This window comes from Myxine glutinosa, chromosome 7 (assembly GCF_964187855.1).
Source record: "Myxine glutinosa chromosome 7, kmMyxGlut1.1, whole genome shotgun sequence".
NCBI classification, from domain to species: domain Eukaryota; kingdom Metazoa; phylum Chordata; class Myxini; order Myxiniformes; family Myxinidae; genus Myxine; species Myxine glutinosa.
Genome location: NC_136267.1, coordinates 48,455,293 through 48,481,349, shown reverse-complemented (window position 1 = coordinate 48,481,349; position 26,057 = coordinate 48,455,293). Strand labels below are relative to the sequence as shown.

Genomic DNA, 26,057 nt, shown 5'->3' with positions numbered 1-26,057 from the left:
CCAATGGTATTAATAAGTTGTATTAATAACAATTATACAAATTATTAATTAATTAACAATTAATAGTATTAATAATGTAAGAATAGTATTAATAAACATGTACAGATACATTCAAAGCACACCGCTCCCATGCCAAATAAATAAATATCCTCCAGCGTGGCATTGCCAGGGCGCCTTCGTGCAGCTCATAAAGACTGTATTGGGAGGGAGAGGTGTACAATAATTGATTGATTAATTTCATAATTAAAATCAATAAATAGTAATCATAAAATATTTTCTTAATCAATTTGCTAATACTAATACCATACCTAAACCACCAGTGCTTCATCCAAAGCTGTAACATTTTGAAAATTAATTAAATGAGTCATTAATCGGAAAATTAAATAATTAATTGATTAATCAATAAATAATTAATTGATTAGTCAACAAATCAAAAATATCCTTTATAGCCACATCACTTGGTCACCGTCGTGTCCAAATATCAGCTTCCTAGCTCAAAAGGTGCCTGAGATATTGCCCAGATGAGAAAGGAAATAAAAAATAAATAAATGATTAATAATGAAAATAAATAAATAAAAATCATTAAATAATTAAATAATTAATCAATTGGCGAATAGAATACCTAAACCAGCACCATTTCATCCGATTCTGCAACTTTAAAAAATAATAATTAATGAAGTCATTAATCGAATATTTAAATAATTGATCGATTAATTGATTAATCAATAAACCAAAATTAGCCTTTACGGCCAAATCCCTTTCTTTTTTTTCTTTCTTTTTTTGTATACTGAATCGAGGCTCGTGAAAGAACTGACATTTACTTCACAAACAAATCAACCAGACAAACAAAATATATAAAAAGAGGGAGCGGAAGACAAGAGAAGGGGAAGCACACAAACACTTGAGAGCACACAACATTTAAGAGCAGGGAGATGTGTGGGAGGGAGAGGGCTTGGGGGGAGGAGGCGTGGGAAGGGGGGGGGGGGGTGGGAGAAGTATAAAACACAAGGACACCAAGGACTTCCAGGACAGAAGTTGGAATTTCAAAAAAGTGGAATTAGGGTGAAATTAGCAGGGCTAGAAAAGATCAAGGTTTTGGATGCGGGGTAGATAAGAGATGGTGGTGAACAGCTGTTTTAAAGACCTGGAGGGAGGAGTGGGATTGAAGAGAGCGAGGTAGTTTGTTCCAGAGGTGGGAGAAAAGAGGAATGAAGGAGTGAAGGTGAGCAGAGATTCTTGATTTTGGCAGTTTGACCATAACAGGGTTGCAGGCAGATCTTGTGCGACCTGTTGGAATATTTGCGGGACAGAGCCCAGAGAGAGCTGGGGGGGCAAGGCCAGAGAGGAGTCGGTAGAAGACGGAAAGACCACCAACCTGCCTGCGGTGAGTGAGTGAGAGGCCCTTGGAGTTAGCTTCATCGCGGGAGATTCCAATGATTCTGAATGCTTTGGTTTCAACAGCGTGAAGACGAGCTAGGTGTGAGGCAGGAGCACCAGCCCAGAGGGGAGAGCAGTATTCCATTGAGCTGCGGATGAAAGCCTTGTATGTGGTGAGGAGCTCAGGTGTGCCAAGGAAGGACTTCGCACGACGGAGGATGCCCAGTCGGCGACTGGCTTTGGAGGCCAGATTTGAAATGCATTGTCATGTCCAAATATCAGCTTCCTAGCTCAAAAGGTGCCTGAGATATTGGCCAGATGAGAAAGGAAATAAATAAGTTCTTAATTAATCGATAATAACCAAGTAATTTATCAATTAATTAATTAATAATAAAAAAATACCCTTTTTGCCAGAGCAAAAAACTAAGTATTGTGCCAAAATTTCAGCTTCCTAGCTCAAATGACGGCTGAAATATCGCCCGAACAAACAAACAAATAAGAAAACAAACAAGAAAACAAGAAAGCAAACAAACAACCGGAGTGAAAACTGAGTACTCCCTTTCAGCGTGCGTCATTGCCGGGGCCCCCTTCGGTGCCCAGCAATGACGTTATGCAGTGCCTGTAGAGGGCGTAGGAAAGGAGCGGTGCACAACAAACAAACAAGAAAGAAACCAGAGTGAAAACTGAGTACTCCCTTCCAGCGCGCGTCATTGCCGGGCCCCCTTCAGTGCCCGGCAATTAATTCTTGCAATGCCTGGAGATGGCATAGGAAAGGAGCGGTGTACAACAGAAGGTAAGTAAACTGATAGATTTAAGTTAATAGGGTGTGGATATGGTATAGGCCTGATGAGTCAAATATCCTTCTAGTCTTTGTTTTCTTGTACATTCTTCTTGTATTATGATTGTGTATGACAATTTGCACTATGTAGAAAGCCCATAAAGTAGGCAGCTGATTTTAGTTAAAGGTTAGAATGGGCTTACATCGTTGAAGGGAATGGGCAAGATCAAAAACACAGCTCTGATCTCAATCCATGATAAAACAACACAGCCCTGAATACAGTAGTAGGCACCCCAAGTACACAGAGGCTGCAAAGCTGTCGGCGACCTTGACACTGGACGGAAATTATTGGCAAGATGCATATTCTACCATGTTAATCTCACACATCTACCTACCCTACATGACTGCTGCTCATAACAAAAACCAATATGCTACCCAATATCAAGTGGTCTAGTAAAATACAGCACAAACAGAAGCACAAGTTACAGCTTGCAGAGTAAACAAGTAAAAACCCTAAACATGACAAATTTCCTTTATTTTGCAGCCACGAAAGCCCAATTGAAACTCAAGTCACAAACACGAAACACCATGGCCTGTCTCCTGCTCCCCAGATTAACAACCACACACAATCGCAGCAATAAAATGAGCCTTCAGCTCCCATGGATCTCTCGGACATCGCTTACCCTCGCAGTCCTTTTAAATCTCTTACTTTCACGATATCACGATATTCGACCGCGAGGCAGTGACAAACTTTAAATGTACAGCTTTAAAAATATGCCAGATACGAATCAACCAACTAGTGATGTAGGACTCGAGTCCAGAACTCAAAATCAAATCCTTTTTTTGCTATATTCAGATGAGACCATGTGAGTCGAAGTACTGCGACAGTTGATTGGAACGCGACAGTAAGTGCTAATATTAATGTGCAAGATATTTCCACTTACCGTTCCTTGTTAAAAAAATATATACTAACTTGACTTGTAACATGGTCCAATTGCTGCACCTGTTGAGTGTTTGGTTGATTTAAGTTACTAATACACCCACACACTGTGGGAGCTGCAGAAAGGGTCATTCTTCTTTGGGGTATTTCGATTACAGTCGATAGAAGGTCATGTCTCAAAACCATTGGGTGTGTGTTCATTTGCCAAGTTTATTGTGGAGAGATCGCCAAGTTGTTTAAGCATTCGAGCAAGCACTCCATTCAAAACAGTTAAGGACCAGCTGGCTTGGCAAGCGCTAGCTAGCTGCTTGGTAAATGAGCCCATCCCGGCCTTCCCCCTTTCAGCTTCGTGTTAAACAGCAGGAGCATGTTTCAAAAGTTCGCTACGAAAAACGCCACGTTAGCGGCAGAAAGGGCCATGTTATTAACCGAACATTTGTGGGATATATAGAGTACCATAGATCTTCACTCAGTTCTGCAAGTAAACCTTACTTTACGGATGTCGGGATTCCTCCAAATTTCTTCATTTAGTGTTATAAAGAGCGTTAGCGACAGTTAAAAAAGCTAAGTATACGACTATACGTGTTTGTGGTTCATAATATTTTTACTTCCTGTATCAGCCGTTTCTCCCACGGTAACGCCATTATAACTATAAGCTATTTATTCACGTTATCACTGCAGGAAAAACGCCTTGGGGAAGTGGGACATTATCATTAGTATTCATATTGTTTTGTAATAACATTAACAATATGCGACTATCATTAATTTTGTTATTAAAAGCGTCTTTGGAAAAACGCCACGATAAAGCTAACTTAATACGGCTATACACCTCAACACGCAACCCATTGACGGCAATGGAGGGGAAAACCTGCTCGGGGGAGAAAACCTCCTTGGGGAGGGAGGCAAATTAATGCGCTACAACCTTCATTATGTAACCCTTGGTCATCCTGTCAAGTTTGGTTGAGATTGGATAAGGACGGAATGTATTGGCGTCAAAAATGCATCAGACAAACGGACAGACACAAATGGCGTATTTTCGTATGATTAAGCCTGTTCAGTCCAAAAATGAAGGTGTATTATATTTGTTTAGAAATATTACCTTGCAAGAGGAAAGAGGATGGTGTGGGGGAGGGAGTGGGAGCAATGAAGAGACCCTGGGGGAGGAATCATTGTTAGTGAATGAGTGTTGGACTGGTATTGCATTCCGAATTCAGCCCGCTCGTTAAATCATTCACTATGGGGTGGCTATGCTACCGATGCAGTGCCGCTGGTGCATTCGGGCACAAATTTAAAATGTGTACAGGGATTCAGTGTTAACTCGCCTACTCTTCATGATAGATGCTATGGGACCCACAGCGCCTACCACAAACATCACAGGTATAGACTGGTCCCTGGTCCGTGCGGAGATGGACGTTCACAGGTTTTCCTGTCTTGCCTCTGCTGTCTCTCGATAGCAAGTCTCCCACATTTAAAGAGGTACAGGTCTTTGCTGCAAACGTTATGCCAAGCTGACCTTTTGTGGCTTGATGTCCCCAGGTGAAAATTGGAATGGCACAAGACTTGTGTCGACTTGAGGACGTCTTATAACGCTTTCTTTGTCCAACACGTGACCCGCTTACCAAATTTAGGTTGTCCATGGAAATGCGCTCTTGAGATTCTATGGTCTTCCATGCGTGAGGTCCATGCGTGAGGTCATGTCCTGACCAGCGAAGCTTGGCCTGCATCAGGAAATATTTAATTCCTTGGATACGACAGCAGTTTGCAATGCAGTGTTTGGTATTCTATCTCGCAAGTATGATGGCAAGAATCTCGCGAAGGCATCGCATATAGAATTAATCAAGGCGTTATTTTACGCATGGGCTAAGGCTCGTAATAGAGCGCGTGCGCACGCACGCACACACACACACACACACACACACACACACACACACACACACACACACACACACACACACACACACACACCATCATCATCCCGGGATACCTTGGGTACCAGCGACGTCATGACAATGGCGGCACTTTTTTGACCGTATTCAGTGGGGCATTTCCTCAGGAGGAATGTCCTCCTCCCCATGGATGCCAACCGAAGGGGATTGTCCGTGCTCTACCTTTTCAAGCAAGGAAGTAGCACGTACTGTTTTTAAAGTCTTTGGTATGACTTCAACTGGTCCAAACCGGGTGGGTGTTTTTTAGGAAACACCATCTCCTTCCTGAATGGCCTTTGCCAGGTGTTTTTAGTCTTGACAGGGTGTCACAGTCACCCTCCACACTAGCAAAGCCAGTGAGGGGTGTCGGTTTCACTAGCAAAGGTTGTCCAAGATTCACATCCATACAGGAGTGTTGATAAGACAATGGCACGATAGACACTGAGCTTGGTGTCAAGGCGAATGCCACGTTCAGCCAATGGCGATGCGTCAATCTTCCAAAGGACACATGCTTTACCAAGTGTTGATGTTACTACATCATCAATCATTGCATTTTGAGAGGGAACACCTCCAAGGTAGCAGAACCTATCTACAACTTTGAGTGGCATGCCATCAATGGTAATGGATGGGACAGTGTATGCACCCTCTGGTCTCGGCTGAAGCATAGCCTCGATCTTCTTGAGACTAATCATAAGGCCATAGTGTAAAGCCTTTAACACATTGATGCCTCGCCTTGCCAGCTAAACACCGGGATGACAGTTTATACCCGAGGCGAAATTCAAACTCAGGCCAGACAGCTCTTAGGTGAGTGTGCATACTACTAGGCCATCCTTTCAGCCGCAATAGAGGAGTACAGAGTGAAGGAGGTAATAATCTGTGTTTGCGCAAAATTTATGAAGATCTCATTTTCAGCTAATGAGCTAATCGTCTTCATAGTATGGTAAGTACACATGTTTAATGGCTCCAGATATACAGGGTAAATAAAATTTTAATTCAAATGCATCAATGAACTAGAACGGCACGGGGTAGAGTGCATACCTCCGCCAGACTGAACAGTTTATGTTTCATATCCCAATGATAGGCCGGATCTGGATTCGGACCTGAACCAAAATCAAATCGGCTTGTTCGAGTCACCTAACCAACTCATCCACCAAGTTTAGTCATAACTCGTCAATACCTTTTTTAAAATATCATGTTATATATTGTCGTATCGCCCCTCAGATCTTCACCAAAATTGATTTGATTAGTCATTGTCAGACACCTAACCTGTCCACCAGGTTTCGTCCAAATCCGTCCATAACGTCTTGAGATATCCTGCTATGTATCGTTTTTGGCCCCATCTCCCAATTGTGAAGACTCACTTTAAAAAATTCTACTAGCCGGATCCGAATCCGGATCTTCACCAAAATCTAAACATTTCGTCCTTGTCACATAAACTACCTCTTAGCCAAACTTCGTACGAATCCGTCAACGAGTTTTTGAGATACCTTGTTCACAGACACACTGAAGGACAGACAAACAGACAGACAGGGGTAAAAACATAACCCCCATCCACATTCGGAGGCGGAGGTAACGAGAACGAGCAATCAAATATTGCATACCCACACCGACTTATTTTGTGTTGCTTTGAAGACGTACTCACATTCTAATTGTACATACTTTATAGACGTGCTCACATTCTAATTGTACATACTTTATAGACGTGTTCACGTTCTAATTGTACATACTTTATAGACATGCTCACGTTCTAATTTTACATACGTTATAGACGTGCTCACATTCTAATTGCACATACTTTATAGATGTACTCACATTCTAATTGTACATACTTTATAGACGTGCTGACATTCTAATTGGTCATACTTTATAGACGTGCTCACATTCTAATTGTACATACTTTATAGACGTGCTCACATTCTAATTGTACATACTTTATAGACGTGATCACATTCTAATTGTACATACATTATAGACGTGCTCACATTCTAATTGTACATACTTTATAGACGTGCTCACATTCGAATTGTACATACGTTATAGACGTGCTCACATTCTAATTGTACATACTTTATAGACATGCTCACATTCTCATTGTACATACTTTATAGACGTTCTCACATTCTAATTGTACATACTTTATAGACGTACTCACATTCTAATTGTACATACGTTTATGGAGGTACACGTTTGAGAAAAAAAAAAGGAGAATGTGTATGACTACCACTAAGTAGAGTTTGTGGTCTTCGTTAGCACATTCTGTGCAGACAAACAGACAGACAAACAATCGGAACCAAATGCAATACCCTCCTAATATTTGGCGAGAGTAATTAATGAATGGCATGAATTAATGTAACTAACTCGATTCAAAGTGAGTGACATGGAGTCTAAAAGTTGTAAGCTTTACAAATTTATCCAACTAGCAAGTTGCCCATGCTCACATGGGATTCTGAACGGGGTGGAGATGGAGATCACAAAAATGCAAATGGTCTCTTCTGCCATCGAGCCGGCAAGCTGGAAGCAAAAATTTGCATTTATTGCCACATCTGATGCAATTTAAATGTTCTAATGGTGGTGAGGTGGTCCATTTGAAACGGTTTGTTCGATATACGTATGTAGCTTTTTGATGCTGAGGGTCCATCACAAAAATTTGTATTAACTTCAAAGTCATTGACCAATTGTAAATTAATGGTAGGTTTACCACCTGTCAAAGCGATTATTGGAATAAAAATGCAAATGTAAATCAACGATGAAGTTATGAGAGAGGATACAAGCTGCACTTCATGTTCTGTTCTATTTGCGGTAAGAAAACGCCACTTCTGAGATCAATCGAAGAGTAATTTTGGCCTCACCAGCCTTTGGTACAACTGTTTTTTCTGGTATGACATCTGCATGATGTACGGGATTTAAAAGACTGAAGCTCGATACTTTACAAGGATACACGGAATACAAAGGATAGACTTCATGACTTAGGCAATGCAAAACATTAAAAGTTTGATAAAACTGATAAAAGTGAAACGTAACTTTCTGCAAAAGACAAAGAGAACATGGGCCGTCAACACAATAACATCCTCAAACCCTCCATCATCATCACTGGAACAGGTTTATCATCATTATTATTAAAGGTAAGTCACATGATTTTAATAACTCAAGGAAATAAACTTTATTTTATGTTCTTTATAACTTTTATTCATGAAAATAAATAGCACAAAAACAATGCACAAACATGCCAACGGCAAGGCATGAAGATTTAAACTGTCTAAAGTTTCTGCACAAACGGTTGCATATGCATATTGTTACGGAAACGGAGTACGGCTCTCCCCTTAGCAAGAGGTGGTTAGCCCCTTGTCTTGTTAAGCTGACTGTCTCCGCTCCTGGTACATGTAACGCTCTTCTGCAGGATGGAACGGACCAGGGTTATGGGTCCAGGGTTTACCCCGAATACCTTTATCCGTCCCTCCGCAGAACAGGGAGACAAGTACTGCTCGAACCCCGGTTTGAGATGGACTAGTTGCCGAGCGGTTTTTAGCAACCCGAAGTTCGAGCCATTTATCAAGGACTAACCCAATCCTGAGCATTGGCCAAATCGTGCCACGTATATCAATAGGTAAAAGACAAAGACGATCGGACGAGAATGAAGACAAAGGTAGGAAGAACAGGTATTTATTAATTATTCACACAAAACCCGAAGAAGAAGAAGAACGAAGAAATGCAATTTACAGGGAAATGGAAGGAGCAGAAGGACACAGAGCAATTCCTTAAACAAGCTTAACTTATACCCAGACAACACAAAGGACAGACGACAGGCAGACTCACACGAATGGGGAATGAAGGCAGGAACGAATGGCTGGAAGGAGAGGAAGGTTCAGGTGGGACAGCAGAATGGCCGGGCCGGGAGCGAGCAGCCGCCGACTCTACACACTCGGGTCCACACCGCCGGGCTGCTCGTAGCAGCACGTCGGGGCTTGACGTGGCAGGGCTGGTTGAAACAACGTCTCCCTTACTCGTACTCCCGCAGGTTGCGCGTCTGTCTTCACATAACTCAAGCGCCTTCCTTCAAGAAACTGCCTTCGTGCTCCGTGCTCATCCGCCCGCTCTCCTTGCTTGTCTCTCTAAGCAGTCCCTCCCTCATCCTTTTATTGCCCTCCCCAAAATCAAGCCGCAGGCTACCGGGGCACGCCTACCGGGTCGCTCACCACGGTGCTGATTGGTGGTTAGGGCTGGCTGACTCCACCTCTGATGACGATGAGGTGCCACACCCCCTTCTACGAGATGAGCACATGGTAATGGCGTCTTGTGGGGTGATAGCAAACCACTCGCACCCTTTTGAAGGGAAAATGGGCCTACTCTTATTTGATTGATGCAACGCAAGATCAACTAGTGGAGACACAGCCTTAGCTGAAACACAAAATAACGACATAACTATTGAGAAGGTCCTATGGTTTTCTCCATGTGTGCGATGAACTAACTAAAGGACGACATTTGATCTTTACATGAATGGAGGTATTTACAAGAATCATTACATTATTTACAATGGGGGTATATTTCCAATGAATTACACACAGTGCACGGTTTCCCAAATCCGTTACAATATATTATGCCACTCTGCCATAAAGCCCAGATCGGTGGAGTGTTGCAGTGATGGTTGTCCTTCTGGAAGTTTCTCCAATCTCCACACAGGATCTCTGGAGCTCAGCCAGAGTGACCATCGGGTTCTTGGTCACCTCTCTTACCAAGGCCCTTCTCCCCCGATTGCTCAGTTTGGCCGGGCAGCCAGCTCGAGGAAGAGTCCTGGTTGGTCCAAACTTCTTCCATTTAAGAATTATGGAGGCCACTGTGCTCTTGGGAACCTACAACGCAGCAGAATTTTTTTTGTAGGCTTCCCCAGATCTGTGCCTCGACAAAATCCTGTCTCTGAGCTCTGCAGGCAGATCCTTCGACCTCATGGCTTGGTTTTTGCTCTGATATGCAGTCAGCTGTGACACCTTATATAGACAGGTTTGTGCCTTTCCAAATCATGTCCAATCAATTGAATTTACCACAGGTGGACTCCAATCAAGGTGTAGAAACATCTCAAAGATGATCAAGAGAAATGGGAGGACGTGAACTAAATTTAAAGTGTCATAGCAAAGGGTATGAATACTTATATCAATGTGATATTTCAGTTTTTTCTTTTTAATAAATTTGCAAAACTTTCTAAAATCCTGTTTTCTCTTTGTCATTATGGGGTATTGAGTGTAGATTGATGAGGGAAAAAATGAATTTCAACGATTTCAGCATAAGGCTGCAACACAACAAAATGTGAAAAAATTGAAGGGGTCTGAATACTTTCTGAATGCAGTGTGTGTGTGTGTGTGTGTATATATATGTATATATATATATATATATATATATATATATACACACACACACACACACACACACACACACACACACACACACACACACACACACACACACACACACACACACACACACACACACACACACACACACACACACACACACACACACACACACACACACACACATGGAATTTTTTTTTTTCTTGACTTGGGTTTACTTTCTTAACTCAGTATATCAATCTGATGAGTTTCTTTTACACTTTGGTGATTTATTTGTTAAAAGAACCATGTCACTGATTGTCTGTCGCAGCAAGAAGTCAACAACAGGATTATATCACAGGTGGCATGGCAAAATGTACGGACAGGTGCATTTGATGATTGGCTTCAGAGTCGGGTATACAAGGGTTGTTGCGTTCTGTATTAGTGGAAAACAACTGCTGCACGTCTCCAAAAGTTATTTCCGCTTCCTCTGGAGATGGTCCGTCAACTCGACAATGCTGTTTGTCATGGAGTGGTGGCTCTACGAAATTACGGCATGAAACAGCGTGCTATTGCTCGGCAGTATGGCATCACTCAAGGTCAGGTGTCAAAGATCCTGAAACGAAATGCTCAGAGGGGTGTCCCTACTCCAATACCGAGGCCAGGACGTCCCCTCAGAACCACAAAGAGGGATGATTGCCAGCTGCATCGGTTAGTCCGCAATGGCCGTACCAAGTCAGCTAATCGGCTTAGGGCTGAGTGGCAGCAACTGACAAATGTGCCTGTATCCAGAAGGCTAGTCATCCAACGACTGGTTCAAGCAGGCTATCGTGCCAGGCGTCCCCTGAGAAAGCCACGCCTGACCAGACAACACCGCCAGCGCCGATTGCAGTGGGCCAGAGAGCACCGTCAATGGCAGCCAGGACACTGGAATCACGTGATCTTCAGTGACGAGTCTAGATTTCTGGTCTATCGTCAAGATGGCCGCGTCCGAGTGCGCAGACAAGTGCATGAAGCCTACAACAAAGATTGTATAGTGCCAAGAGTCCAAGCTGGAGGTGGTGGGGTGACCGTTTGGGCTGTTTTCATGCAGGGGGCAAAACTGACCTGGTTGGTCTGAATGGAAACCTGAACCAGTTCAAGTACAGGGCCATTCTGGAAGAAACATTGCTTCCATTTGCTCGTGCAGCCTTTCGAGGAAACTTTGTCTTCCAAGATGACAATGCACAGCCTCATCGTGCTCGCATGATCCAACACTTTCTTGCTGACCGTGGTATAGAGCATATGGAGTGGCCTGCCATGTCCCCGGATATGAATCTGATAAAGAACTTGTGGGCAGAATTAACGCAACAAATCGACCACTTGGACCAGCAGCGGACCTCTGTGCGTGAATTGCAGCAGGCTATTGTCACTGCATGGCAAGCGATTCCTGTCCAAACCTTGGCAAATCTCGTGAATAGCATGCCTCGACGTGTACGTGCTCTCCTGAATGCTCGTGGGGGTTACACGAAGTACTGAACTGTAATTTTACTGTCCCTAATCCAAGTCGTAATTTAACTTTTGTTTTTGTTAAAAAAATTTTTGGCTAATGTGCAAAATAAAGAGATACTTCTGGAAAATGTACAGAAGTTTAACACAGTACTGTCCATGAATTGAGTTAGATATCAGTTTACATCACTTTCAAGGATCAATTTATTTGTTTCGAAATGTCAAATGTGGTTTTTGTTTCTTTTAAAGGTCACATTAACAAAATCTAGAATAATTTCAACATAATTCCAATGAACTTTTGGTTCTAAGACATCTTGAAAAGTAAGTTCACCCCCACAAAAAAAATTCCATATTAAATGCCAAGTCTGTGTATATATATATATATATATATATATATATATATATATATATATATATATATATATATATATATATATATATATATATATATATATATACATATATATACATATATATACATATATATACATATATATATACATATACATATACATATATATATATATATATATATATATATATATATATATATATATATATATATATATATATATATATATATATACATATATATAAATAAATAAAATTAATTAATAAGAGACAAAACAAATAGAGATATAATTGCACCCAGATAACAATGTTCATGTAAATAGTGTTCAAAGTCCAAAAAGACTTCGTTATAATGGTGTATGGTGTGAGGGTATTTGTTATAAATTCAGGGAATTTTTAACAGGAATGGATGAAATTCCATTGCAGCATTAAATTTGTTTCTTAATTCAAACAAAAATGCAATTAGCATGACCATGAACTGGTGAGAATCTGTGCCACAGTCTCAATGCTATTACTAGTCGTCAGACAAAAATGTCAGAATAAGAGCAAACCGCAATAGTAAACCTGTGTGGTGGTGCTGGTGTTGTTGGTGTTGTAATTACTATTATTTCATGCCTTTCCTTCCATATCTATATGTAATAAACTTAAAAAAACATAATCCCCAATGTAAAATAAACTGCATAATTATACGTAGCTACAGATAGAGAATTAAAAAAAAATACAAGTCAGGAGACGAAGATGGTTCACGAGCGAGCGGTATTCAATGACAAAGGTCAAAACCGACATTGAAAATATATAAATAGGAATGTATTATCTGTTATGAGACTAGTTAGCTACACAATACCGAAAATTTGGTTCGATTCCGACAACTTTGAAAATTTGACCTTTGTGACCTTGAAATTTCAAAACGAAGGTTACTGACCTTGAAATGAGATATTAAATGATGTATAATCAGTTACGAGGTTAGTTAGCTACACAATACCGAAAATTCGGTTTGATTCCGACAACTTTGAAAATTTGACCTTTGTGACCTTCAATGGTCAAAGGTCAAAGATTCTGAAATTTGTTGGAAAACTTGTATTTCATGACGTATGTGATAATATAAAAACGACATTTCACCCTATCAGGAAGCGAACAATGTAATAAAACCATCAAAAATCGACTTTTCTAAATTTTGTGACCTTGTGACCTTGACCTTGGGGCGAAAATGAAAAATCGCGCTCCGTGGGACTAGACACATGACATTGGCCTAACCAAATACCGAAACCCCTGTCAGATTACACCAAACCCCTCGGAGAAGATGTAGCTTGAAATCGATTACCCCCTAAAAAGACATCTTTTTGGGGCGTGGCTCCGCCCACAATGGGCGTAATACGCCAACTCCAGGCACGACACAACTAGATTATGATATCAACCTCCCACCCAAGTTTCATTAAGATCGGATGATATCATCGGGTAGTTATGCTGCGGACAGACAGACAGACACACACCCATGACGAATATAGTGGTCACTCTGCTTGACAACTCGTGAACCAATACAATTACCAAATCCTATAAGTAAGGCCTAAACAGCTACAGAGCACTAGTGTTTAACAATGATCTAAACATTTTGAGGCAAACCTGTGAGTTATGAACATTTGATCAATGGAAGTAATATTTTATAGGCAAAGGATATGGAGTGCATTTCAGCCTTAGTTAATATTGCTTTTGAATGTAGATGCTTTTATTAAGATACAATTTTCCAAAAACTTACAAGGGCTGTTCAAAAGGTCATACGAACAAGAGACTCGCGATAGTCCAAAGACATTCTCACGCTTTTTGATTTTGAAAACTAATGTAAACATTAAACGAACAAGAAAATGTCCTTAATAATTAATGCCGCTGCTTCCTATCTTACTCCCCTGGAGGCGAAAGAGTCCAAGGCTCTCCGTGTTATTGGTACGTCTTGGCAGGAGGCCACGTCCAAAGGTCTGCTCCTCACCCATCACAAACCTGTTGGTGGACTCTTGGTTTTTCTGTACCCTCACTTCTGGTCTCGCTATTCCCGTCCTCTCGTCCCTGCATGTTCTCCCATCCCACCCAGGTTGCACGCATTCTTCCCCTATCCCACACCTGGTTATCCTTCCCAATTCTATGCTGAATGCTCACCTCCATTTATCCATCCCTTTCTTCTCTCATCTAAGGAACCAATTCCGTGTGACTGTTCTACCATGCTTCCACACCCCTAAGTGTGTGTGTGTGTGTGTGTATATGTGTGTGTGTGTGTGTGTGTGTGTGTGTGTGTGTGTGTGTGTGTGTGTGTGTGTGTGTGTGTGTGTGTGTGTGTGTGTGTGTGTGTGTGTATGATAACTGATAAGAAAAGGTATGCGATTTGGTAATTCACAAAATATTCACCATGCAACTTGTCAACAAGAGTTAATCTATCATTAATCCAGGAGATTAAGGATTTTGTCAGACAAAGTTAAGGATTTTTTTTTTTTGCAGAATTTCACGCTTCCATACAATGTACAACTTTCCACAATGTTTTTTAAAATCTCATTGGCCCACTCCTTCTCCTCCATCTCCCCTCCCCCTCAATATATCATTCATATTAGGAAGGTACAATGAAATGAAATTTTCACGTGGCATTGACATCCAATATAACCCTAAAATAAAATATTTGTATTCTGGTGTTCTGCCCAAAGACAAGTTTAGCACAGCTGAAGCGATTTGTTGGCAGGGGTTATCCTGAGTGGTTTTGCCCCCTTTTTATGGGATATTGCCCACCACAAAGCCAGAAGGCCACTCGAGGTGGGGGCTACCCAAATAAAACAAAAGCAAAACAACCAGCCCCTTGGATTGAAACAAGACAAATGTAAAAAGTTGTCTCTTCACAGAACAAAAAGGGCTGGGAGTGGGTATAACCACCCCCATTAAAATCGCTAAAGAAATAGGAAGGATAAATAAAGGAGAAAAGACAGAGGCTGAAATAGGTGAATGGGAGTTGAACATCGGAGAGCAAGAGAAGGTACTAAACGGGGTGAATAAAGAAGCAGGGCAATCGATAGAAAAAAATGAGTGAAACCCAAAAGGATGATCGAACGTCAGTCAGAACCTTGTGGTTTTAAAAGCTTCCTAAATTTTCTCTGGGGAGAAAAGGATGAAGGGAAGTGGGCTTTTCCTGAACAAGGCCACAGCAACCTGCCACACCCAACGCAGCTGCACAATTCGCGAGATATGAGGTTAGGAACCTTTAAGTATACACATACAAACAAATAATATTTTACAGACATCAAAGGCAATAATTGCCGTACATGCAAGTACACAGCTCAGCCTTCATCTCACGGAAACCTGTACAGCACAGGGCCTACAAGTCATTCCACAGAAGTGGCCATCATTTATTGGGCGTCATTCGTAGCTGTTACAAAACTACATTTCTGACTTTTGAATGAAACATTCACCTCGAAAGAAGGCCAGGAAAAAATAGAATTACAGTCACGTGAAAAAGTAAGTACACCCCATGTAAAGTTTTGACTTTTTCAACATATTTCACCATACAGCTATTTGATCTTCATTTCAACAATATTGATAGATAAAGGTGATATAATATAACAAATATCATGAAACATTTACATTTTGTAGCCCATTGTACAGACTTGGCATTTAATATGGAATATTTTTTTTGTGAGGGTGAACTTACTCTTCAAGATGACTTAGAACCAAAAGTTCATTGGAATTATGTTGAAATTATTCTAGATTTTGTTAATGTGACCTTTAAAAGAAACAAAAACCACATTTGACATTTCGAAGCAAATAAATTGATCCTTGAAAGTGATGTAAACTGATATCGAACTCAATTCACGGACAGTACTGTGTTAAACTTCTGTACATTTTCCAGAAGTATCTCTTTATTTTGCACATTAGCCAAAAGATTTTTCAACAAAAACAAAAGCTAAATTATGACTGGGATTACGGACAGTAAAATTACAGTTCAGTACTTCGTGTAACCCCCACGAGCATTCAGGAGAGCACGTACACGTCGAGGCATGCTGTTCACGAGATTTGCCAAGGTTTGGACAGGAATCGCTTGCCATGCAGTGACAATTATTGTCTGCTGCAATTCACGCACAGAGGTAGGCTGCTGGTCCAAGTTGTCGATTTGACACGTTAATTCTGCCCACAAGTTCTCTATCGGATTCATATCCGGGGACATGGCAGGCCACTCCATATGCTCTACACCACGGTCAGCAAGAAAGTGTTGGATCATGCGAGCACGATGAGGCCGTGCATTGTCATCTTGGAAGACAAAGTTTCCTCGAAAGGCTGCACGAGCAAATGGAGGCAATGTTTCTTCCAGAATGACCCTGTACTGGTTCAGGCTTCCATTCAGAACAACCAGGTCAGTTTTGCCCCCTGCATGAAAAGCAGCCCAAACGTTCACCCCACCACCTCCAGCTTGGACTCTTGGCACTATACAATCTTCGTTGTGGGCTTCATGCACTTGTCTGCGCACTCGGACGCGACCATCTTGACGATAGACCAGAAATCTAGACTCGTCACTGAAGGTCACGTGATTCCAATGTCCTGGTTGCCATTGACGGTGCTCTCTGGCCCACTGCAATCGGCGCTGGCTGTGTTGTCAGGTCAGGCGTGGCTTTCTCAGGGACGCCTGGCACGATAGCCTGCTTGAACCAGTCGTTGGTTGACTAGCCTTCTGGATACAGGCACATTTGTCAGTTGCTGCCACTCAGCCCTAAGCCGATTAGCTGACTTGGTACGGCCATTGCAGACTAACCGGTGCAGCTGGCGATCATCTCTCCTTGTGGTTCTGCGTGGACGTCCTGGCCTCGGTATTGGAGCAGGGACACCCCTCTGGGCATTTCGTTTCAGGATCTTTGACACCTGACCTTGAGTGATGCCATACTGCCGAGCAATAGCACGCTGTTTCATGCCAGAATTTCGTAGAGCCACCACTCCATGACAAACAGCATTATCAAGTTGACGGACCATCTCCAGAGGAAGCGGCAATAACTTTTGTAGACGTGCAGCAGTTGTTTTCCACTAATACAGAACGCAACAACCCTTATATACCCGATTGTGAAGCCAATCGTCAAATGTACCTGTCTTTACATTTTGTCACGCCACCTGTGATATAATCCTTTATTGACTTCTTGCTGCGAAAGACAATCAGTGACATGGTTCTTTCAACAAAGACATCACCGAAGGGTAAAAGAAACTCACCAGATTGATATACTGAGTTCAGAAAGTAAACCCAAGTCAAGAAAAAATATATATTCCATATTAAATGCCAAGTCTGTATCATTTAAATTAACATAAATGCAAATTTTGCATGTGGAAAAAGTAAGTACACCCCTACATTTATCACTACTTCAAATACCTAAAATTAGAATCAGGTGCACCAGCTCAGGTGCAAATGATTAGAACATCATTAGAGAGGATCTTGGAGGAACCTGTCTTATTTAAACCTCAGACATTTAGTTTGGTTTGCTCTTTGTTGTTGAAGTGTGTGGCGTCACCATGCCTAAATCAAAAGAGCTCTCTGAGGCCTTCAGAAAGAAGGTTATAGATGCCTACGAGTCTGGGAAGGGATTTAAAAAGATCTCCAAACAATTTAAAATCAATCATTCGACTGTCCGGAAGATCATGTACAAGTGGAGAAGATTTCAAACAACTGCCAACTTGTTCAGGCCAGGCCGCCCCAGCAAGTTCAGCCCAAGAGCAGACTGCAAGATGCTGAAAGAAGTCTCTAAGAACCCCAGAATGTCATCACGGGACCTACAGGTAGCTCTTGCCACTGTTGAGGTCAAAGTGCACGAGTCTGCCATTAGAAAGAGGCTGCACAAATTTGATCTACATGGGAGGTGTGCCAGGAGGAAACCTTTGCTGTCCAGAAAGAACATCAGGGCAAGACTAAAGTTTGCCAATGAACACCGAGGCAAAGACCAGCACTACTGGAACAATGTGCTCTGGACAGGTGAGTCAAAGGTAGAGCTATTTGGCCACTGTACCAGAAGACATGTTTGGCGAAAACCAAAGACAGCATTTGACCACAAGAACCTGATACCAACTGTAAAGCATGGTGGTGGAAATATTGTGATTTGGGGCAGATTTGCTGCATCAGGGCTTGGGCAGCTCACCATCATAGAATCCACTATGAATTATTCATTGTACCAGAGGGTGCTTGAGGATAATGTGAGGCCATCTGTCGGAAAGTTGAAGCTCAACCGAAGGTGGACCTTGCAACATGACAATGACCCTAAACATACCAGTAAATCCAAAGGAATGGCTGAAAAGCAAGAAATGGAGGGTTCTGGAATGGCCAAGTCAAAGCCCGGATCTAAATCCCATCGAGATGTTGTGGGGGGATTTGAAACGAGCTGTGTGTGGTGAAATTGTACCAAAGTGCCCCAGGTGTGGTGCTCCCTTAAACCGCTGGGCGGTGTCTATAAGACCTCGGACGTCCGCGACTCGAGGCCACTCCTGCGACATCATTATACAATGCCATGTAGAATTGAATGGTACGTACCCGCCTATATTCTAGGTTTGCTTGCATTGACTGATATATTCAATCTTTCTCATATGATGCCTAGATCCTGACATGTATGTTGCATGATGTACTTTACAGGATGATGTACAGATCTGATTGAGATTAAACCATACATATGGAACAAGTTGTGGATCTGGTTGATTTCCACAACACTGTGCATGCAAGAAACCCCTCAAACATTGCACAGCTGAAAGAATTATGCATGGAGGAGTGGGCAAAAATTTCTCCCAGTCGATGTCAGAGACTGGTACACAGTTATAAGAAACACCGACTTGAGGTTGTTTCTGCCAAAGGGGGCAATACCACCTATTAGAGCGAAGGGTGTACTTACTTTTTCCACATGTGAAATTTGCATTTATGTTTATTTAAATTATACAATGGGCTACAAAATGTAAATGTTTCATGATATTTGTTATATTGTATCACCTTTATCTATCAATATTGTTGAAATGAAGATCAAATAGCTGTATGTTGAAATATGTTGAAAAAGTCAAAACATTTTCCTGGAGGTGTACTTACTTTTTCACGTGACTGTACATGACTGCATGTGGCACATAGACATCTGTTTAAAGATCAGACTCCACATCATTTCAGAGTCTGACTCACCAAGGTCAAGCTGCATTATCTAATCCTCGAAAGACTCTGAATAAACACGATCCAATATATTTCCCTCCGCATCCTTGTGCCAATGTTATCCAGAAGGGTTTTACTAAATCAGAAAATAAGTAGGTTAAAAACATACTTTCATGTGATTTTACAATGGCCAAGTTTGTTCTTGCAAGCACAACCATTGTTTCTTATCCAACAGCAAGCCATGCCGTGATGGGACACATATTGCGACATTAGTATGTAAAGCTCAAACTACAATTCCGATTTTCCACAAGCTTGTCCTACCTAATTTTTGAAAAGCTCCTGGAGGGAACGTTTTATTTAACCAGCAAATCAAATTAACTAGACAAGCTTAAAATAGAATGTAGTAAAAGTATGAAATAAAATTCATCATTAAAGAGTGAAAGTTTCTCTAGGACAGAAAGAATGGCATTTTAGTAAAACAGGACACCACTCCCGGGATGCACAGGAAGTGGAGGAGAGCAACCGACTAGTGAGCTCTCGGGAAGCTTTTGGCACACCTCAATGGTTGAGACATTGGCATCATGCATGGAATGGAGAAGACGCAACAAAAGCTGCATATTTGTGTCTTTTATGAAGCGCACGATAAGACGCCATGAAATTAAACAAGAAAAACTTAGTTGATGTAAAGGTCCAAAGGAGTGAACAATGCTTTATATAATCAATCATTATTCTTCCACCCAAAAGGAGACGAGGCTAAGAGGAACGGTTTTCAAGAAAAGGATAGACACTTACTTGATAAAATAACTTGCTCCTTCCTTCGTGAATCCCTCTTCCCATCCTTTGGGGAGGTCTACACACACACACAATGGAAAATAGTCTTTATAAAGATTAGGGATGGTTCGCATAGGCGAATAAATAAGTACAATTCATTTCCTAAGCACAATGTAGAGAAAGGTATATGAATGAATTTGAATGATCGTTTTAAGGCCATTTTCCCTGCTGGAGCAGGGGTTAGCCTTGAGGGCCCCATGACAATCATGGTTCCCTGTTTGAGGCAATGTTTTTATGGTATGCTAAATGGTAGAGATGTAGAGATTTTTATGGTAGAGAAAGGTATGCTAAACGCTATTGCAAAGAAGGTGAAAGAAACAATGTTTCTGGCATGGGCTCTTGTTCAAAGCAAGAAAGAGAACTGAGGTTTAACATATATATATATATATATATATCTATATATCTATATATATATCTATATATCTATATATCTATATATATTTATATATCTATATATCTATATATCTATATACGTATATCTATATATCTATATACGTATATCTATATACGTATATCTATATATATATATATATATATATATATATATATATATAGTATATATATATATATATATATATATATATACATACATATATATATATATATATATATATATATATATACATATATATATATATATATACATATATATATACATATATATATATATATATACATATATATATACATATATATATACATATATATATACATATATATATACATATATATATATAGATATATATATATATATATATATGTTAAACCTCAGTTCTCTTTCTTGTAATTAAGCCTGTTAGGTAGGCTAGTATTTTCCCTGTGTCTCTAAAAGCTTCTGTATATTATTTTATTATCTTTCCTTTTCCTTGGTTACTTTGAGCCTGTAAATAGTAATAAATAGTAATCGTATTTCAAACCTTTCTTTGCCTTCGTCTTCCTTTTCTTCACATCCGTGTCGTCTTAGTCTTTTCCCGATTGAATAGCGGTGGCGCGATACGGCCAACGTTTGGGTAAATCGGGTTTAGTCGGGGAACAACTGTTCGGCCGCGGTTATACCTCCGCTCGGTAAAAATAACATCCTCATCCGCGGACCGTAACAATATACATATATATATATATATATATATATATATATATATATATATTTATTATGTATGTATGTATGTATGTATGTATGTATGTATGTATGTATGTATGTATATATGTATATATGTATATATATATATATATATATATATATATATATATATATATATATATATATATATATATATATATATATATTGTAACGGATTTGAGAAGTGTAACGAATTTGAGAAGTGTAACAATTTTGAGAAAATGTAACGAATGTGAAAAGTATGGTTTTGTTGTGTGTAACTGACCCTCGTAATGTAAAGAATGGTCGCAGCTCGTCCTCTTAGTTAATTCCATATACCTACACACAGGACACGATATATCCTTTTAAATAGTTAGTCCCTTATTCTCTGTAGGCTAAGGATGTGTTTCCCACTAGTTTGACTCTTCATTGCACCGAATTAAATAAGAGTAGGCCCTCCGACGCCCCATGGCAGCTTCCAGGTGCCAGGTTTGCCACTTTGCTGCAATTGACACTTTAGGCACTTTGCTGCATTTTCATCTGCCGTCCACTTTGCAGCATTTGACTCCATTACGCACGAGGTAACGCCGAAGAAGAAGAAAGGCGGGTCTCCACCTCGTCATAGAGGGGAGGAGTAAGTCGGCCCCGCTCATCCAACCCAGAACAAGGGGTTTGGCTTGCGAGGGCGGAGAGAGAACGCTTGGGGGAGGTTCGCAAAGGGTGAAGGGCGGGGCCTATATAACCCGCCGCGGAACGCTCCCCAAGCAGATGAGACAAGAGATGAGCTTTTACGAGATGAGCTTTGACGAGATGAGCTTTTACGGAGATGAGTCCAAGAGATGAACTTTTACAGGGATGGGTCCAGGAGATGCGCTGGAGACGAGCAGGTGTGACCGAGCCGCCGTGAGACGTGCCGCGCTGCAGGAAAAGCGGACCGGGGCAACGCAAGGAGCGCACGAGGCAGCAGTACGGAGAAAGGAACTTCGCCCGCGCAGTTTGGGACCAAAGCTCGGCTTCTTGACGGCGGTGCCTTCTGGCCCGACCGTGCCCAGTACCCGCTGAACCTTCCTTGCCTCTAAAAGCCACCCATCTCCAAGCCATTCCTTCCGGCCTGCATTTCCCCGTGTAAGTGTGATCGTCCGTCTGTCTTTAACGTTGTCCTGGGGTTTATTAATTAAGCTTGTATAGGTAAGCTAATGATTTCACTGTGTGTCTGCTCCTTCCCTTTTCTGTATATAACCAACTGCTCTCTTTGCCTTGGCTTGTGAAAATAATTAATAAAACCTGTTATTCCTCCGTACTTCTTCTTCTTCCTCTTTACATTCGGTCGCTTTAGAGGTTTCCAAATTGAATATCTGTGGCGCGATTTCGGCCAACGTCCGGGAATCGGGTTTAGTCGGGGAAAACTGTTCGGTCGCGGTGCCTCCGCTCGGCAAACAACATCCTTATCCGCGGACCGTAACAATTGGTGTCAGGAGTGGGATTCGAACCTGGGACTAAATTTATTTAGCCCAAATTTGGGGGACACCAATTGTGTTATTGGCAGTAACAATTGGTGTCAGGAATGTCGGATTCGGACCTGGGATTAAATTTATTTAGCCCAAATTTTGGAACACCAATTGTACTATTGGCATAACAATTGGTGTCTGGGAGTGAGATACGAGGCCCGAACCAAATTTTTAAAAACATCTATAAAAAATTTGGTCAAAATTTGGAGCGGCCGAAATTTGTTTTTTAAAATCCCAAATTGAGTCGTGCCATGGACAATCAAGGCGATCGGATGCCGGTGGGAGAGATAGACGGGGTAGAATCGACCCAGGACCTGGGGGAAATGTATATGGAGGAGGGCAACGAGGAGGTGGTTGAGGAGGTATGAGGCGCACAAAATGGCGCTCTCGCGCACGAGGTTGGGGCAGCTGCGGCCGCACCCTTTGTACTACCAACGGTGGTCCAAATGCAAGCCTTCATGGCCCAAATCATGGCGGAAATGAAACGGGAGAATGACGGTCTTAAAAAATTGAGTGATAAAATGGAAGCGATATCGGGCGAAATGCAGGCCGAATATGAAGTAAGGGAGGCGGAGAGGGACAGAGACCGCAGGTTGGGCGAGCAGGTCCCACGGGTGCACGAGGAGGTAATGCGGGTCGAGAAGCGCTGGTTGAGCGAGGTGGAGGAAAGCGCCGGTAAAATGACGGGAGTAGAAATCGCGACACGGGGTTTGGGGCAGCCGGCGACCGCTGAGGTAGAGGGGATTTTATTAAAGCCAGCGGTCGTCGAGGAGAACAAAGAAATTATGGGTATAGTTGAAATTGGAGAGACCGGGGACTTAAAGTTAAAAGAGCAACAATCGGAGGAAGGAATGGAAATTGCGCAAAGTCTAAATGCACATCCTGATGCCGTACTTGCTAATCCGTATAAAGATTTGCAGGTTTTGGTGCAGGGAGGAAGAAGAACCCCGAAGGTGAGACGGGCTGCATGTGGTGCCGGGAGATTTTGTAAGAGGATGTTTGACGACAAGAGAATTGTCGCGCGATTGGGGTCAATATGGCACCCGGGCGTTGGTGAAGGGTCCCGTGTGAGTGGAAATGGCACGCGTGTGAAAAAAAAGTGTGCGTCAAGGGGTGAGCGTGTTACGAAGCGCGAGTGCGATACCGAGTGCGAGCGAGAATGCACGTCGGGGTGTACGGGGTGTGACACAGGGAGTGAGAGCGATACGGAGTGTACGTGCGAGGGTGAGAGTGACCCGGAGAGTGAGTTGGTGGTGGAGCGGGTGCGAGAATGCATGCTTGGAATGGTTGAGGGTGTGCGAGGAAGCACACCTGAGTTGGTCATGGCGCGGGTGTGGGAGAGCCCATGTGAGCACGTCAGTGGGTGGATGCAAGGGTGCACGCCCATGGTGAGTGGTACGGAGTACGTACCGAGGGAGAGTGCACAAGACGGTGCGCGAAGTGTGTTAAGAGAGTGTGCGAACGGTGAGTGTGCGCGAGAGGTGTGGTGTGTAACAGGGAGTGCGTTGGTGGAATGTACGGACGGCGTTGGAGCACCGAGCTCGGTGAGGGTGAAAGGGGTAGCGTATGCGTGTGAGCATGCAGGTGAAGCATCGACGGTAACCGGGTTAGCGGTTAGAGCGACGGATAGCCGATGCGAGCACTCGGGGCGCGGTGTGCTTTGTTGGATGCCAGGCCTGGCGCGGATCGATACTGCGTCGCTTCTCTTCGAAGTGTCGTTGCCGATTCGGGCTTGGCCCCGCCCTGCACGGTCGAGTCCGGGCCTTGGCGGGCGAGGCGACCGGTCCGGTTCGGTTTAAGGGCGAGTGGGAGGAAGCGGAACGGTGCCCCCTCGCGGGGACGGGGTTCCGACCGGGGGAGATTGAGCCATCGGGCCCGGGACCGCAAGGTACCGCGCCGAGATGGTGCGTGGAACCTCGGCCCGAGAATGCCTCCTCCCCAGAGTCGTGAATGCCGGACAGATCCAACTGCAGGCGACCAAACCACCCGAATTCATTGCTCGGCTTTGCGAAGCCGAGTTTTAATGATGTGACGACGCACCGAGGCTCAGATAAAGCGGACTGTGATGATGATAATGAGGATAGTGTTTTGGCCCCGAAATTAGAAAAAAAGCGAAATTTAATGATTGGCAAAGGATTGGCAGAGTGATTGGCAGATTGGTAGTGATTGGCAAATTTTTGATTGGCTGGAATTTGGTGTGCAAAATTGGTAGCTTGAGATACCCAATGAGGGGGATGGCAACTCTGCCATCCCTCACAGCGGGGGCAAAGGAGCACTAGATTTATGGGGTTTATGGCAGTGAAAACTAGCCCGGGAGGGTTTGGATAATGTGTAGGGACCTAGAAGATGACCTTAGGTGACGTTAAGATTAGGTAGTGACAATGGCACCTGTAGTGGGGACGCAGAGAGGGTAGTGTGGATGATAATGACGTGGTATGTGCTTAGTTTAAAGGGAAGACGGGGAGCACTAAGTTAGCAGGGCAACAGGTAGATTAGATGATGCCGTGTGAGTGTTGGAGGTGTATTTAGAAGTGTATTGTGAAAAGTGTGTAAGGAACAGGTGTGATTGCACAGGTGTGCAACTGGACAGGTGTATGGAGCAGTGTTTGAGTGATGGTGATGGTGATGTGTGTTGTGTTGACCAAATGGTCCAGGAAGGAAGGAGGGTGCAGGTGGCACCAGGTGTGATTGCACAGGTGTGCAACAACAGGTGTATCGAGAATGGTTGTGTGAAATACATGGAATGTGGAATACATGGAGTGTGGAATATATGGAGTATTGGAATGGATGGTCGTGGAGTGAGTATGGTGGAAACTATGGAGTGGAGTGGATGGTGCGAAGGTGTGAATGGGGGAAGGATGGACCCCCATCACGAATACCCGGGGCGAGTAGTGTAAGTGTTAGGTAGAGGGTATAGGTAAATTGTGGTTGGATATTGGCATCTGTGGTGCGGGTGAAAGAATGGTATTTGGATGGGTGCATTAGTGTTGTGGAAATGGCTGGGCGTGTAGCCTGTTAGTGTGTGTAGTTGGTTTGGGCACTCCACCACTGTGAGGATGTCGGCCAGGTGAGGCCGCAGGTGGGCTCTGGGAGCCGGGAGTTGTGGATGGGGCCCGAGGATCCGGAAGACGGACCCGGGTAGCCCAGTGCCAGAGGGCACCAAGGGGTGACAGAGCCAGGAGGGGCCTTCCCCAGTTAGTTAGGTTAGGGTGAGGAGCTAGGTAAGCTCGGGTGGCAACTACAGTGGTGGAGGTGTGCAGGTGGGTAGACCTGCTGGGAGAGCTACACGTCTCAGCCCAGAAATTGTGCAAGGGCACCGGGA

At 42.8% G+C, this 26,057-nt stretch overlaps 1 protein-coding gene across 7 annotated transcripts in view; it reads right to left on the bottom strand.

Moving 5' to 3' along the window:
* LOC137431202 (pleckstrin homology domain-containing family A member 7) overlaps nucleotides 1-26,057 on the bottom strand; it is a 322,395-nt gene that overhangs the window by 241,083 nt on the left and 55,255 nt on the right. For all 7 annotated transcript variants that reach the window (XM_078781655.1, XM_078781650.1, XM_078781654.1 and 4 more), the window contains exon 3: nucleotides 20,093-20,150. In XM_078781655.1, coding sequence (XP_078637781.1) covers nucleotides 20,093-20,150 — 58 coding nt within the window. The remainder of the gene's footprint in view (nucleotides 1-20,092; nucleotides 20,151-26,057) is intronic.